Raw genomic sequence first — 12,836 nt, forward strand, 5'->3', positions numbered from 1 at the left:
AGCTTTTAGTATAGAGATTAATTTTAAGTTCACGTCTAATAATCGCGTTTGCTGCTTCCCGAGATTGTGTTTGAAGCTTCAGTGAAGCTGAATTTATTTTAGTGGATGATTTCATCGCAGCTGCCCGCATTTCATCTAACATTTCAGCTAACATATGCAATTACCCGATCAACCAACTTCTCTTCATCCCAACAAGAAACAAAATCTTTATTTCAACTCGAGGTTTCCTTCAAAGAAGAGTTTCATTTCCATTTCATTTCCCATCTTCCTGTTCCTCGTAAGGGTTTAAGATGTCTTGTCGTGATGAGCACGATGACCATGGTGGCCATGGCCATGACCACCATCACGAACACGAACATGACCATACAGATGACATCACACCAGCTCTACAGTTCAGCTTATTTCAACATATCAACTTCGACGGGGTCGTCACCATGAACGAGGCAGAACAAGACTCTGGAAAAGCTGTACTAAAGAAGACGTGGGCTGAACGTTTAGAGCCGGAGCCTGAACTCGAGAGCGATGCGGATGAGCAGATCCTTATGACAGTCCCGTAAGTGCTCTTTCATTTTATAGCTATATTCATATTCTATTTTATTTGAAAGCGTATTTGTATCTATATCTACGCCTGTTTCTATACTCTATATATGTTATGAAATATCACTCATCTCACCACCCCATCCCATATAGGTTCACGGGGCAAGTCAAACTACATTCCATCCTCCTCCGCACATCCCCATCACTCAGCGCGCCACGCAATCTCAAACTCTTCATCAACCGCGACGACATGGACTTCGGTACCGCGGAGGAGCTCCCGCCAACCCAAATCCTAGAGCTATCCCAGACCTCTGACGTGCAAGAGTTGCCCGTGCGTCGCGCGCTGTTCAGCAAGGTACGGCATCTATCGCTATTTTTCGAAGACAACTTCGGGGATGGCGATGAAGAAACTACGAGGATTAGTTATATCGGGTTCAAGGGCGAGTGGATGCAGCTCGGGCGGGCGCCGTCGCAGATATTGTACGAGGCGGCGCCGAACCCGAATGATCACGCGGTGAAGGGAGCGGATGTGCATCGCATGGGCGATGTTATGAAGCGAGGGTCTTAAGGGTTTCGGTAGGTAACGAAGGAAGGTTTAAGTAAATGGGTAGGTGTGGTCAAAACGGGGTTATCAAGTAGACATTTCAGTTCGGCTAGCAGGGCCTATTGGCATCGACATGTCATCGCGAGGTCTTGTATTGTTTTCTCATATGGCAGTTCATGTTGTCACATGAAGTCTTCCTCCCAGTCCGCGGACCGGTTCTGGTTACTTGACGCCTCCATATTTTCCTCCGTGAAGAGATCATCGTAGGCGTGATCCTTCTGCCACTTCTTCTCCTGTCTCTCCTTCAATACCTTTGCCTCTTCCTTCCGCTAAAATCCTCGTTGTTAATCTAACAGTACCTTACTATAAAGCAAAAAGGTGTGGATCTTACCCGTTGTAGTTGTGTGGCTTGATCTCTCTTTCTCAACTCTCTGCGGTGATCTTCCCTCTCCTGCTGAAGATCGGGGTGTTGTTCAATCTTGGTTTTATTGAGGCGGTTGATGATGACGTTCTCTCGCGCAGGCACTAGGATCTTCTTGACCTTGCGTTGGTCCTTGAAGCTCACTTGTCCGACAGCCATACTTCCATCTTTCTTGAGGTTAGACCAGGGCGTATAAATGACGGTGATGTTATCCTTCTTGTTGCCCTCGATGGAGTTGGCCTTGGTTAACTGTGCGAGATCCGTGAGGAGATCCTGTGGTATGTTGTCCCATGTGTCGCCCTCATTGAGTCTGAGGTAGATATGTGCGCTTGATAGTTTGTCTACGTGAAACTGCTTGTGGGAACCCCTGTCGCATGAGACTCATGAACTTTTCTAAAGATTGTAGCTTAACAAATCGAGGAGTTTTCATACCCTAATGAGATAATATGAATATATATCCGCCCAGGCAAAGTTTTTATGAGATGATGCTTACCAAACATCTTCCTCCCAGCCGTACTTAATCAACTCCTCATCTTCACAAAGTTGTTAGCATTTGGTTAGACAAAGGCTAACTTATACGAGGAATTGAGAGATCACCCACTCTCAAATTTGTCTTTACCAACGTAGACGAACGCCGACGGGTCCACAACCGACGATTTGAAGTAATAAACCATCTTCACGATGATATAGAAGGAATGAAACCCAATCAACCCAAATTGTTTGAAAAAGAGTTTATAAATGGACGAAATATGATAGGCTTTGAGCAATCGCGAAGTTCTTTCCCCAACCCGGACATGTCAGGTCCAGTCCATATCGGGGCTCTAGCTCAGATCCACCGACGGTACGTACCCCTCCCGCCGTAAATCTCCCGAAAAGTGCGTGGGACCCACCCCAATTTTTCAACACTAGAATCGAAGCTCTCGATTAATCTTCCGCATCCCTAAACCGCACTCGAAACTAGCGATTGGCCTTTGTAGGCCTATAGATACACGCACGATACGGAATAAAAACAGAACCTGAATTTTACAACCGAATTGGGCCCTCGCAACTCGGCTCCCAGCGACAATGGCATCCCACCAGCCAGCCCGCTGGGCAGCCGCCCTCAGCAGAACCTCGCCCTCCCTCCTCCTCAGCAACCCGCGAGTCCTCATCACCACGCAACACAAGCTCCTCCCACGCACAGCCCGCCGCGGTGTCAAGTACGGTTGGTCAACGCAGAACCTACGAACGAAGCCCAAGCGATTCAACCAGCCATCCGCAGGTCTCCCCGCTCCCACCACGGGCCCCGCGGCGGCGTTGGCGCGGACGGCGCAATCAACACCGTTACGAACGGGGGTGTTGGCTGTGAAGAAGGGCGTGTCGGCTATGTACAGCGCGAAGGGGATGCGGATGCCGTGCACGATCCTGCAGATGGACCAAGTACAAGTCATGGCCGCGAAGACGCGGGCCAAGAACGGGTATTGGGCCGTGCAGCTCGGCTGCGGCCAGAAAGAGCCGGGAAACGTGACGGCTCCGCAGCTGGGGTACTATGAGGCGAAAGGGGTGGCTCCGAAGCGACATGTTGCGGAGTTTAAGGTCAGGGGTGAGGATGGACTGTTACCGGTTGGTGTGCAGTTGCAGCCGGATTGGTTTAAGGTCGGGCAGTATGTGGATGCGCGGAGTAACAGCCGTGGGTTCGGGTTTGCGGGTGGTATGAAGAAGCATGGGTTTGCGGGCCAGGAGGCGAGTCACGGTAATTCGAAGAATCACAGGACGATTGGTACGACGGGACCTAGTCAGGGCGGTGGTTCGCGAGTGCATCCCGGCAAGAAGATGCCGGGGCGTATGGGGAATGAGAGGGTTACGATTCAGAACTTGGAGGTGCTGAAGGTGGATAACGAAATGGGAATCGTGGTTATCAATGGACATGTGGCGGGGCCTAAGGGCTGCATTGTCAAGATCGCGGATGCTATTAAGAAGCCCCCGCCGCCGGAGACGTTCATTGCGAAGGCGCGGAGGTTGCTGTTGGAGCGGAACCCGGATCATGAGGCGAGACTGCAATCTGCGCGTGAGGCGCATGCGGAGCTCAAGACGATGAGGAAGGAGGGCAGGATAGCGGATGCGATGGCTATGGCGCGTATGTTGTAGCTGTAGAAGTAGTATATACATTTTGTACTATATGCAGTGTTGTACACAACAAGTATCCTCTCGACGAATACTGAAGCCCGTGGCAGATTATCTGCTCCGCGTCAAGTGTCCCGTCTTTCCTTTTCTTAACTTCAGGTCTGGACTCTGAAGATAGTACATGTTATGTCATGATATCAAAGCCAGATATCAGAATTGAGTCGAGTTCCCAGCAATTCGCCCATATCTAGCTAACTACCTAGGTCCACTAGGACGTGCTCATGCTTTTAGCATCTGTGTAAGATATCCCTCCTCCACCTCTACGGAATTCAAGTGAGGGATACGAACCCAGCCAGCGAAAGTAAATCTCAATAACCACAAAGATCCATCACATTCACTTAAGCTGCTGTCTAAACCCCCTCGTCGTCTCCTCGCGCTCATCCTCATCCATCGGGAACGCCGCAATGGCCCTGAACGGATCATCCCCATCCAACAAATCGATCTTCGTACCATCGGGCGTCATGAGGCTCCACTCAGTCGTCTCGAAGAGCCCGCGGGCCGAGGGTCGCGCGCTCGTGAAGCGCATGATGGCGGTGGCGCGGGTGCCCTTCACGGGGAAACTGACGTCGATGCGGCCCCGCAGCTGGTTCATCTCTCCCGATATCCACGGGATCTGGTGCTTGAAGTAGATCTCATCGCCTAGGTAATCGCGCGCCTTCTGGTTCGTGCGCAGCGCGTATAGGGTCGAGGCTACGACGGGGCTGGATAGTTTTTGGTAGTTGAAGATGGCGACGCTGGAGGCGGCGATGATGAGAACGAAAGCGGGGAGGGTGCGCGCCCAGTTGAAGGTTTGGATATCTGTTGTAAGCTCATGTTAGAGGCTTATGACCTAGATATCAAAGGTATAGATCTTGGAGGGGACGGACTTGGGAGTTCCCGGTCTGGACGTCTCTCCATCAGAGGGCCATCGCCAGGTTTAGGTGCTGAGACTAACGTCCGCCTTTGGATTTGATTCCTAGCTGTAGATGTATACTGGTTTCTTAACGAAAAGAGCGCCCTCCGGCGCACTAATCTAGACCACATTTTAATGTTGATCGACCTTGGAGTTTTCCAAGATCTTTCGCTTTTGACGTGGAAATATTTCCGAAGAGCTTCACATCCCACCTAAGAATCATACCATGTCGGTACCTACGTACATTGGTCCCGGGCGGGGCGGAATAAGGCTCGAAGTGGGACATGACGAGCCACATGAAAGCACAAGCCACATTTCTTATCTAATCGAAATTCAATTAGACGAGGCTAGTCCGACCCCTATGAGTTAGGGCAACATCAAAATTTCCAACCCACCAATTTCATTTCCTTTGATTTTCTTACTTCCTAGAATCGTGATCCGCCAAACTTCCAACAATCCCTCGTCTTCGATTTTTATCCGACAACACCCAACGCCCACCGACAAGATGACGAAGGTTAACTCAGGTAAGCTCATGCATCGCACTGGATTGTGTCTAGAATCGATTATTCTAGTTCAATTCGACTTCAATTAAACCACACGATACTAACGAACTCTGTCTGAATAGGTATCGCCAGCTCGCGACGAAAGTCGAGAAAGGCGCACTTCAGCGCCGGATCCGGCGAGCGCCGCGTCATCATGAGCGCACCCCTCAGCAAGGAGCTGCGCGAGAAGTACAACGTAAGCTCTACCCTATCTCAATCGCCCCCTCAGAAACATTTCTAACATAAACCGTCCAACAGGTCCGCAGCATCCCCATCCGAAAGGACGACGAAGTCTCCATCGTCCGAGGCACCAACAAGGGCCGCGAGGGCAAGGTCACCTCCGTGTACCGTCTCAAGTACGTGATCCACGTCGAGCGCGTCACCCGCGAGAAGGCCTCCGGCCAGTCCGTCCCTCTCGGCATCCACCCCAGCAAGGTTGTCATCACCAAGCTGAAGCTCGACAAGGACCGCGAGAGCATCCTAGAGCGCATCAAGGTCGGCCGCGAGCTCCGAACCAAGGGCAAGGCCGCCGCCAAATAAGCTCGGGATCGAAACACATCATAGCACCTTAGCCCCAACTCCCACCTTTTCTTCAACCTGGTGAAGGGGGAAAGATACCCGTTGGTAGAAACTTCACGAATCCTCGAGGCCCGTGACGGGAATTACGGAATATGGCGTCTAACGGGGGAGGGTAAAAATTCCCCGGCATCATCGAGGGACATGACGGTTCGGTATTTGCTTGCATGATGACTCGATGAATCAGCATATAGATGCGGCGACACACCGAATGAAAAAACAATTGCATGCACACAATGGCCTTTTCACTCTGTGAAATGTTCCATGGGAGGTTCTTCCCGAAGTCTTGCTCCGTACCATAGCTCTCTGTGTGTGGTGATGTGTTGTGATATTGCAACCGTCGAACAAACTCACATTTGGATCTAGGAACACCCCAATCTGCCTTCCACACGTACCTGCTCAGGTACTAGGGAAGATAGACAAGACTTCCCTACTCACATATGATATTATACTCGGGCAGATATCCTGTCAATACCAAGGTAAGTCACTAATTCTCCGTACGTAATCCATCATCATTCCATACCTATCATATACACGGCCTTGTAAGATAAAGACAAGAAATCTATGTATGTGATCCGCCAGGATATCTCCGCGTCAACTTCAACCCATTGGTTTTCGAGGTATACGACTGGCGAAAAGAAAAGCAAGCGTAGGGGATATATATGAATCACCCCATTCTTCGCCCCCTCGCCTGCAGACTGCCAACCGTTAGATGTTCATCCATGAGGTTGGGAGTTTGATGGTGAGGTACATTTCCTCGCGTTAGAAATACATATTTTTTTTAAAAAAAAACCATAATAATAAAAGAAAAGCTCCAGTATACAGGATATACTTACTTCTCTTAACGTGTTTACTTGCTTATCTCGCCGTTGTATTCTGCAATTGATATTAATCATTCGAGTCACAGAAGAGAAGTTGTTATTAGCCCGAATCATAGGTGTATTGAGGTCGAGACCATATTATGACACAGGCATAGAATAGAAAGGTAGGAAAACAAATAGACCACTTAACGTATCACAAACTTCTTTCCCTCGTCACAATTTCAAGAAGACAAAAGAATTATAGTATCGTACAATAAACTCGGTCCTAAACGGTAGCAGCCCAACACATTCGCCTCCGCCACCAGCCAACATCGTTGCAGTCCATCATCGACGCAGGGTAGTAGCGAAGAAAAAGCAATGACTAGGTTGGACTAGCATGGTTGTTAAAAAAAAGGTGTCTCTGGTCGAGACAAGAAGAAAAATAAACACTACTCGGCTAACTTGAATCCTTATTCATACAATCAGCCGATTTCTGAAAGAGATAAACCTAACCATACTGTCATGACTCTAACAAGATTATTACTTATAGAGCTGTTCTTCTTCTGCCGCCGTGAAGTTGGCAAAGGCAAGTATGACTGTTGAGTTATCACCAGTCTGAGCCAATAACTCCACGTCGCTCAGCGTCACGGAGCATGCGCTCCTGAATATCCTTCAGCGGATCGTACTCCTCCGAGCGTGTCTCGCTCGGGCGACGGTTCTCACCCACTTTCTCCGCAGATAAGTGAGAGCTGGCGCGGTCTGCTGTCTTGCTTCCTTCGGGCGAAACCTGGGTTGTGGACCCGTTCGCGTTAGAGATTGTCGGACCAAGAGATGCTGCGGCATGTCCATGATACTGGGGCAAATACCCCGTAGCCGTCGTCGACGAAACTGTACTTGGGAGTGCAGCCCCGCTGGTCGATCCCCTTTTCAGCATGGTCTGCCAGAGTTCGTTGCCAGATCTGCTACTATAAAATGTCAGTCTCTACACACTCTTTTACTTATATCTGCTTTGGTAAATACCTAGATCTCTCGATGGCTTGGCGACCAAGCTTGCCCTGCTTCATCTTAGGAGCAGATTCCTCGGCTGACTTGGTTGACGATGAAATTTCCATGCCTCTCATCCATTTGGAAAGATCCTGAGCATGATCTTCGTCCTGTCGCGCCGATAGGAAAGGTCTTGCTGTCTTCGATTCACCTTGAGTGGCATCTTTTGGGGCCACAATTGGGATAGCTTTGCTCACTCTATGGCCTGTCTCTTTCGTGCGCGTACCTTGGAGGTCACGGCTAGGATGAAACGGATCGAGCTCCGAGAACAGGCTACCCGTTGGTAATGGTTGTCGGAGAATAGGTTGAGCTGATGCTCCATTAGCCTTCACCGGCGACGGCGGATAAAAGTCCTTCCCATCGAACTTCGGCAGGCCGACTCCAGCACTCTGGAATTGACCCCAATAGCTGTTTCGTGCTTGTTTTTCTCCTTCAGTCAACTCTCGTGAGTAGACATAATCATTAGCACGAGCGCTGTGTGGGCTCATTCCTTGTGGCAGCGTCCCAACGAGATATGGCTGAGAATAGCTGCCCGGAACAAGGCTCATGGGCGACAGCTGAGTATTCTCCGAGAGAACGCCATTGTTCGAAGTCATTCCAGGAGTGCATGTGCCATTCCAATTACCTCGTCGATCAAACGGCGAGATACCAATGGCCGAAAATTCAGCCTGAGATCCAGGGCCTTCAGACTGAGGTCTGTAATCAGGCTTCAGTCCAGACTTCGGCTTGGATGCTACGGAGGCATTGCCACGCAATCCAGCGTTCTTCGTCTGCTCACCCTTTTCCATGGCCTCAGCCTTTTCTATGGCGGCAACCTTCTCCTTGATGAGTTCCTCTAAAAACTCATCCTTATCCAACGGAGACGCCATTCCTATGTTAGAGTTGATGCCAATAGCATGTCGGTTCCTTCTCTTGTTACTTGACATCGAACTGCCTCGCTCATAAGGCAAGTGCGCCGATCCATGACCACGGTCACGAACACTAGCCGAGCTATTTCGGGACGTGTTACGTCCTCTGCGGCTCCTAGCGCTTGAGCGTCCCGAGCGCGATGCAGGTTGTGGGTAATACATCACCTCGAACCTAGACTGCATATCGTAGTTGTACTCAAACTCTTTCACGCTCTTCTCAAGCTTTTGCACTTCATTTGCGACCCACTTCTCATCTATCTGGTGCTTATTGAACTGCTGCTGATCCTTGTAGTACTTAAGAGAATTTCGCAGTGATTCAAGCTGACGCCTAGTGATCTCGCTTGGTCGAATTGACGTGATGTGCGAATTAAAACCAGGAACAAGCGCGGAAGACGGCTGTAAAAAGGCGTTACCGCTACCGAAGAGACCACCCACTGCTGGCGAGGCGATAGGACTAAACATGGGCGTCGCAGGAGATGGCTGGCCCATAGAAGCCGCATGAGCGCTAGCAAAAGCTGGATGTCCTCCCATGCCCTGTGGGAAGTAAGGGCTCGTGAACATCATGGGTACGGGACCTTGGCCTGGTCCATAGGGTGGGGGGTAGATCACATTTCCGTTGTGATAGAATGGTCGGTTGGCCTCTGTCTCACTTCGAGGTGCAATCTTGATCGGTGCCGGCCTCGGCTTCTTATCGCCGGCGCCGTCTTGGGTCTTCAGAGTCTTCTCTGCGTCCTCAGCATCTCGTTGGCTCTGGGGAGGCATAGGCTGTCTACCTGCCCAAGCTGCACCATGAGGGGGGATACCGTAGGCCATCGGAAATCCGTGAGGGAAGGGGTATAGAGGCATGGGTAAGCCCATGTGATGGAAGAAAGGCGGATGGCCAGTGAGGGGTGGCGAAATTAAAGGATGAGGATGAGGGAAACTGGTACCAATCCCGTTACTAGAACCATGCTTCTCGTCCTTAGATGCCTCCACAGAATCTTGTCCAACAACTGTTGAACGTTCCTTGTCCCATTTTGCTGTAGGGGATACAGATCCACGGGTGTTGGGAACAATTCTACCGCCAGCGGTTACTCTAACATGAGTAGGGGATACAACTGCTTTGAAAAAGCGTTGAAATCCTTCGCTCTGTTGGGCACCGAGACCTACCGGAGCAGATACTGGTTCGGTGGAAGTAACTTCAGAACCAGTGCGGCCTCGGTACTGCCACTGGTTGAGTTGACGCGACTTCTTGCCTTGGAAGATGACCTCGTCACTCTCCGCCGACGAAGTGATCTCCTCGTTGGCCTTCTTGAGGCATCGATCCTTGGTAGACGACATATTGCCACCAGCTGTATTTTTGGCTAGATCTATTACGCTCGTCAGAACAATATTTTATCAAAATTGAAATGTGTAGAGCCTTTGTAAATAATAAAGGCGCATAAAATAGATTATATCTGAAGGTGGGCGAGGGGTTTGGTTGAATTAGGGAAGAAATTTTTACAAACAATATAGCAGAGCTATATAAAGATAAATGTAGGGTAGGAACCGGAACAACAATGCAGAGAAGAAATATAGACATGCTTACCAGCCGCGTTGCTCGATTGGAGCTTGTTCAGAATCTTGCGGGGAAACTCTTCTCTGAGCTTGAGTAGCTCTTCTCTACTATAAACACGGGGATCCATCAAGTAATCGAAACGAGCGTAGGCGAAGTGAGCAGCTCTAATAAGGGCAGTACTCGTAGGGGGATATTCGAAATCGAGGCTTCAGTGAACGAGGCAAGGTCTCAGACAAGAGGTAAAGCCGCGATCTGTACACAAGCCGTGTTAGTTACATTTGCACCTCATCCGGCGAGGCCCAAGATAGGTAATGTAGCTAAGGAGTTGTTACTCGACAAATATACATGCTTTACATGTTGTGAGGCGTTACTCTCCAGTATAGGTCATAAGTCACGCCACAGTATACTCGGAATAAATGGAGAAATAACGAGGATTATGAGAGGGAACAGTAGGATAAAACATACCTGTAATAATGCGGAAAGGCCCCAAATTCAGATAGCCTACATTTAATAGTCAATACAGGTTAACAATGATAACAATGAAATAATAAATGATAAAAGAGGGAGGTGATATGAAGTCGGAAGTTGGGTGGCACGTATGGAAGAAAGATGTGGAAGGGAGAGTTTCTGGGAAAATGGAGATGGCCGACTGGAAGGGAATATATCTGGGCTGGTAGGAATTATCGGTGGCCCTTGAAGAGCGAAACAAGAGATTCGGCATGTTTGTAGGGTGTGCTTTGTTATGATTGATTGTATATTCGATCGTGAGGTTGATGGTGGTCGAGATCGGGGCATCGTTGTAGGAAGACGGTTGGGAATAGACGAGACGAGATGCCAGCGAGAATTGGAGACTGTACTCACACACCAAAAATGCCAAATGAGTGAGAGACGTGAGCAATCAAGCAAGTAGTAGGCATGCAAGATCTTTCGGGCCAGATCTGTGAAGGCTATTCTGGAGCGTTAACGTGAGCTGAGTGATGGCGAGTCTGAATTTTTTCAAGTCGGGGATGAATTAAAAATTAGGTGTAGAACGAAAATTAGAAGAACAATAGGAAGGCTTGGGAGAGAAAAAGGGTAGAACGTCGTCACTTCCTCGTGCAGGTCATGTTATATAGGAAATTATCTGAGGGCAAACATCACGAGACGTACCTTCCTAGAATCAACATTCACTACAATACCATCAATTACGACATCACAACATTGGCAATTGCTTTCTATTTTCTGTAGTTCCTACTACATACACTCCAATTAAGTAAAAATAACACCATCAAAATGTTACATTGACCAAGTAGACTTGATAGGCACTGAACAAAGGTCTCTATGCACACACAGCTACAGCCTTTCGGAACAATCAGATAGCACACTAGAGGCAAGTACAACCATATCAATATAGAGCTGTGCGTCTAAATCCATATCATAACGACCGGCCCCTAGCCGATATAACAGACATCCATGGATGGTTTAAAGGGGCACACTTCAGGGTGAGGAACACGAAATCGGAATCAAGTGGTTATTTGCTCTATACCTATACACCCGTACACACCCACCTTGCATAGGTAGGTAACTAGAAGATATCCATAGATAAATCGCAAGATAGACAGCTACAGAGAATTGCCGTGATGCCCCAAGACTACCTAAATATGGAGTCAACTATTATGCGTAGATAGGCACCGCATACCTGAACAAGCGGCATATATATATATATATATATATATATTATGCACAAGATTTCTAATGAGATTTGTTTTGATTAATCTAGGAGATTTCTTCATAAAATCATGAAACTTGGGGATAACACCAAGGCGGAAGAAAAGGCAATTAACATGGCTGCTGTTCGCAACAAACGTAGTAGAAAAATATACCAAACCGGCCCTTCTCTCCTATTGAAGACGAGAGTGGCCCCGCACTCGACTTTCTCAAGCTTCAGATAATATATTATAACAGGATTCATGATATAATCCTTAACGCCTAGAATATATTTGTGCCCCCTACGTACCTAGTAGCTAGGTTATAAACCGAGTGCGTTGCGCACGCGATATAATCTTGAAAGAATTGCGGGAAAGAGGGGAGATTTTATAATATCGTGAGATAGATAGATATACATGTATGAATGAACTGAATTTTCAACCCGACGAATGCTTAGTAGTAATAAAAATATCGTATGAAGCCGGAGAAAAAAAGCAACAGTACCCCCTTGCGAGTGATAACATATAAACGCCAGATTAATAGATAGGAAAGATGCTGCTCGTGACACAACTGTCTTAGGCAATCAGCCCAGAAGACGTCCTAGAAACGAACGTTCGATAAGACATGCCGCGAATCGCGTCCTAGGAGAGCGACAGCGCCAAGAACCTCGGAGGGAGCTAATAGCAAAAGCAATAGAAGTTGGGTCCGGCGTGATTTACTCCAGGCTTGCACTTATGCCATGCATATACCAAATCCCATTAAGGTTAACTAACGATCATTAGGTGACATGTGCGTATGATATGGCCTAGAATGTTGGGAAGCTTTAAGCGCCTTACCTATGCCATTTTCGAGGTTACCGGGCTTCAAGGGGCTTATGACAAAATGCCCCTCGAATGAGGATATTGAGATACTCATCACGTATATAGGACTATTCGGTTATCAGGACTGGGCGGGTTCGGGGTTGGCGGTTCTGGTTGAGGTGGTGGTTGGGGCTTGTACTCTAGACAACCGTCTACTTCCTTAGCGTTGTCCACTGGTTGGATATTCTCATTAGGTTTAGATGACCCATAACTCGAGTAGAAAGCCATCGTGTTTCTTGATATGTAATATGTAGACTTGAATATGTAAGTATATTCTCTATCTTGAGCGTTGATGATAGCGATATGTGACGAAGGGTATGGTCGTC

General features: G+C 48.4%; 6 protein-coding genes across 6 annotated transcripts; 3 read left to right on the forward strand and 3 right to left on the reverse strand.

The window, feature by feature from the left end:
• Nucleotides 1-188: 188 nt before the first annotated feature.
• GGS22DRAFT_46085 (PITH domain-containing protein) lies at nucleotides 189-1,268 on the forward strand. The gene is made up of 2 exons (XM_047967137.1): nucleotides 189-553; nucleotides 691-1,268. Exons 1-2 carry the CDS (start codon nucleotides 291-293, stop codon nucleotides 1,103-1,105), a joined length of 678 nt encoding a protein of 225 aa, XP_047816375.1. The 5' UTR covers nucleotides 189-290; the 3' UTR covers nucleotides 1,106-1,268.
• Nucleotides 1,185-2,176, reverse strand: GGS22DRAFT_195786 (DUF814-domain-containing protein; the record flags this gene model as incomplete). Its single annotated transcript, XM_047965721.1, has 4 exons — nucleotides 1,185-1,410; nucleotides 1,473-1,869; nucleotides 1,996-2,035; nucleotides 2,104-2,176. The coding sequence occupies 4 exons, from the start codon at nucleotides 2,174-2,176 to the stop codon at nucleotides 1,264-1,266; spliced, it is 657 nt and encodes a 218-aa protein (XP_047816376.1). The 3' UTR covers nucleotides 1,185-1,263.
• Nucleotides 2,177-2,414: 238 nt separating this feature from the next.
• On the forward strand, nucleotides 2,415-3,664 carry GGS22DRAFT_169708 (translation protein). The gene has a single exon (XM_047962358.1). It carries the CDS (start codon nucleotides 2,568-2,570, stop codon nucleotides 3,627-3,629), a length of 1,062 nt encoding a protein of 353 aa, XP_047816377.1. The 5' UTR covers nucleotides 2,415-2,567; the 3' UTR covers nucleotides 3,630-3,664.
• On the reverse strand, nucleotides 3,665-4,790 carry GGS22DRAFT_169709 (DUF1783-domain-containing protein; the record flags this gene model as incomplete). The annotated part of the gene is made up of 2 exons (XM_047962359.1): nucleotides 4,532-4,790; nucleotides 3,665-4,463 (listed from the first exon to the last, which is right to left on the reverse strand). Coding segments are annotated over exons 1-2 (617 nt in total), but the record flags the coding sequence as incomplete, so codon positions are not given.
• A 272-nt stretch (nucleotides 4,791-5,062) lies between these two features.
• GGS22DRAFT_191135 (putative 60S ribosomal protein L26-1) lies at nucleotides 5,063-5,639 on the forward strand (the record flags this gene model as incomplete). Its single annotated transcript, XM_047965077.1, has 3 exons — nucleotides 5,063-5,081; nucleotides 5,183-5,295; nucleotides 5,358-5,639. The coding sequence occupies 3 exons, from the start codon at nucleotides 5,063-5,065 to the stop codon at nucleotides 5,637-5,639; spliced, it is 414 nt and encodes a 137-aa protein (XP_047816379.1).
• Nucleotides 5,640-6,879: 1,240 nt separating this feature from the next.
• GGS22DRAFT_195790 (uncharacterized protein) lies at nucleotides 6,880-10,091 on the reverse strand (the record flags this gene model as incomplete). Its single annotated transcript, XM_047965722.1, has 3 exons — nucleotides 6,880-7,440; nucleotides 7,496-9,776; nucleotides 9,995-10,091. 3 exons carry the CDS (start codon nucleotides 10,089-10,091, stop codon nucleotides 7,083-7,085), a joined length of 2,736 nt encoding a protein of 911 aa, XP_047816380.1. The 3' UTR covers nucleotides 6,880-7,082.
• Between the last annotated feature and the right edge of the window lie 2,745 nt (nucleotides 10,092-12,836).

The sequence above is a fragment of the Annulohypoxylon maeteangense genome (genome assembly GCF_022496945.1).
Source record: "Annulohypoxylon maeteangense strain CBS 123835 unplaced genomic scaffold GGS22scaffold_15, whole genome shotgun sequence".
In the NCBI taxonomy this organism is placed as follows: domain Eukaryota; kingdom Fungi; phylum Ascomycota; class Sordariomycetes; order Xylariales; family Hypoxylaceae; genus Annulohypoxylon; species Annulohypoxylon maeteangense.

Bases quoted from the DNA above. Each gene is read 5' to 3' on its own strand.
- GGS22DRAFT_169708 (XM_047962358.1), top strand. From the start codon at position 2,568: ATGGCATCCCACCAGCCAGCCCGCTGGGCAGCCGCCCTCAGCAGAACC.
- GGS22DRAFT_46085 (XM_047967137.1), top strand. From the start codon at position 291: ATGTCTTGTCGTGATGAGCACGATGACCATGGTGGCCATGGCCATGAC. The intron at 554-690 runs GTAAGTGCTCTT...CATCCCATATAG, and splicing joins CAGATCCTTATGACAGTCCC to GTTCACGGGGCAAGTCAAAC.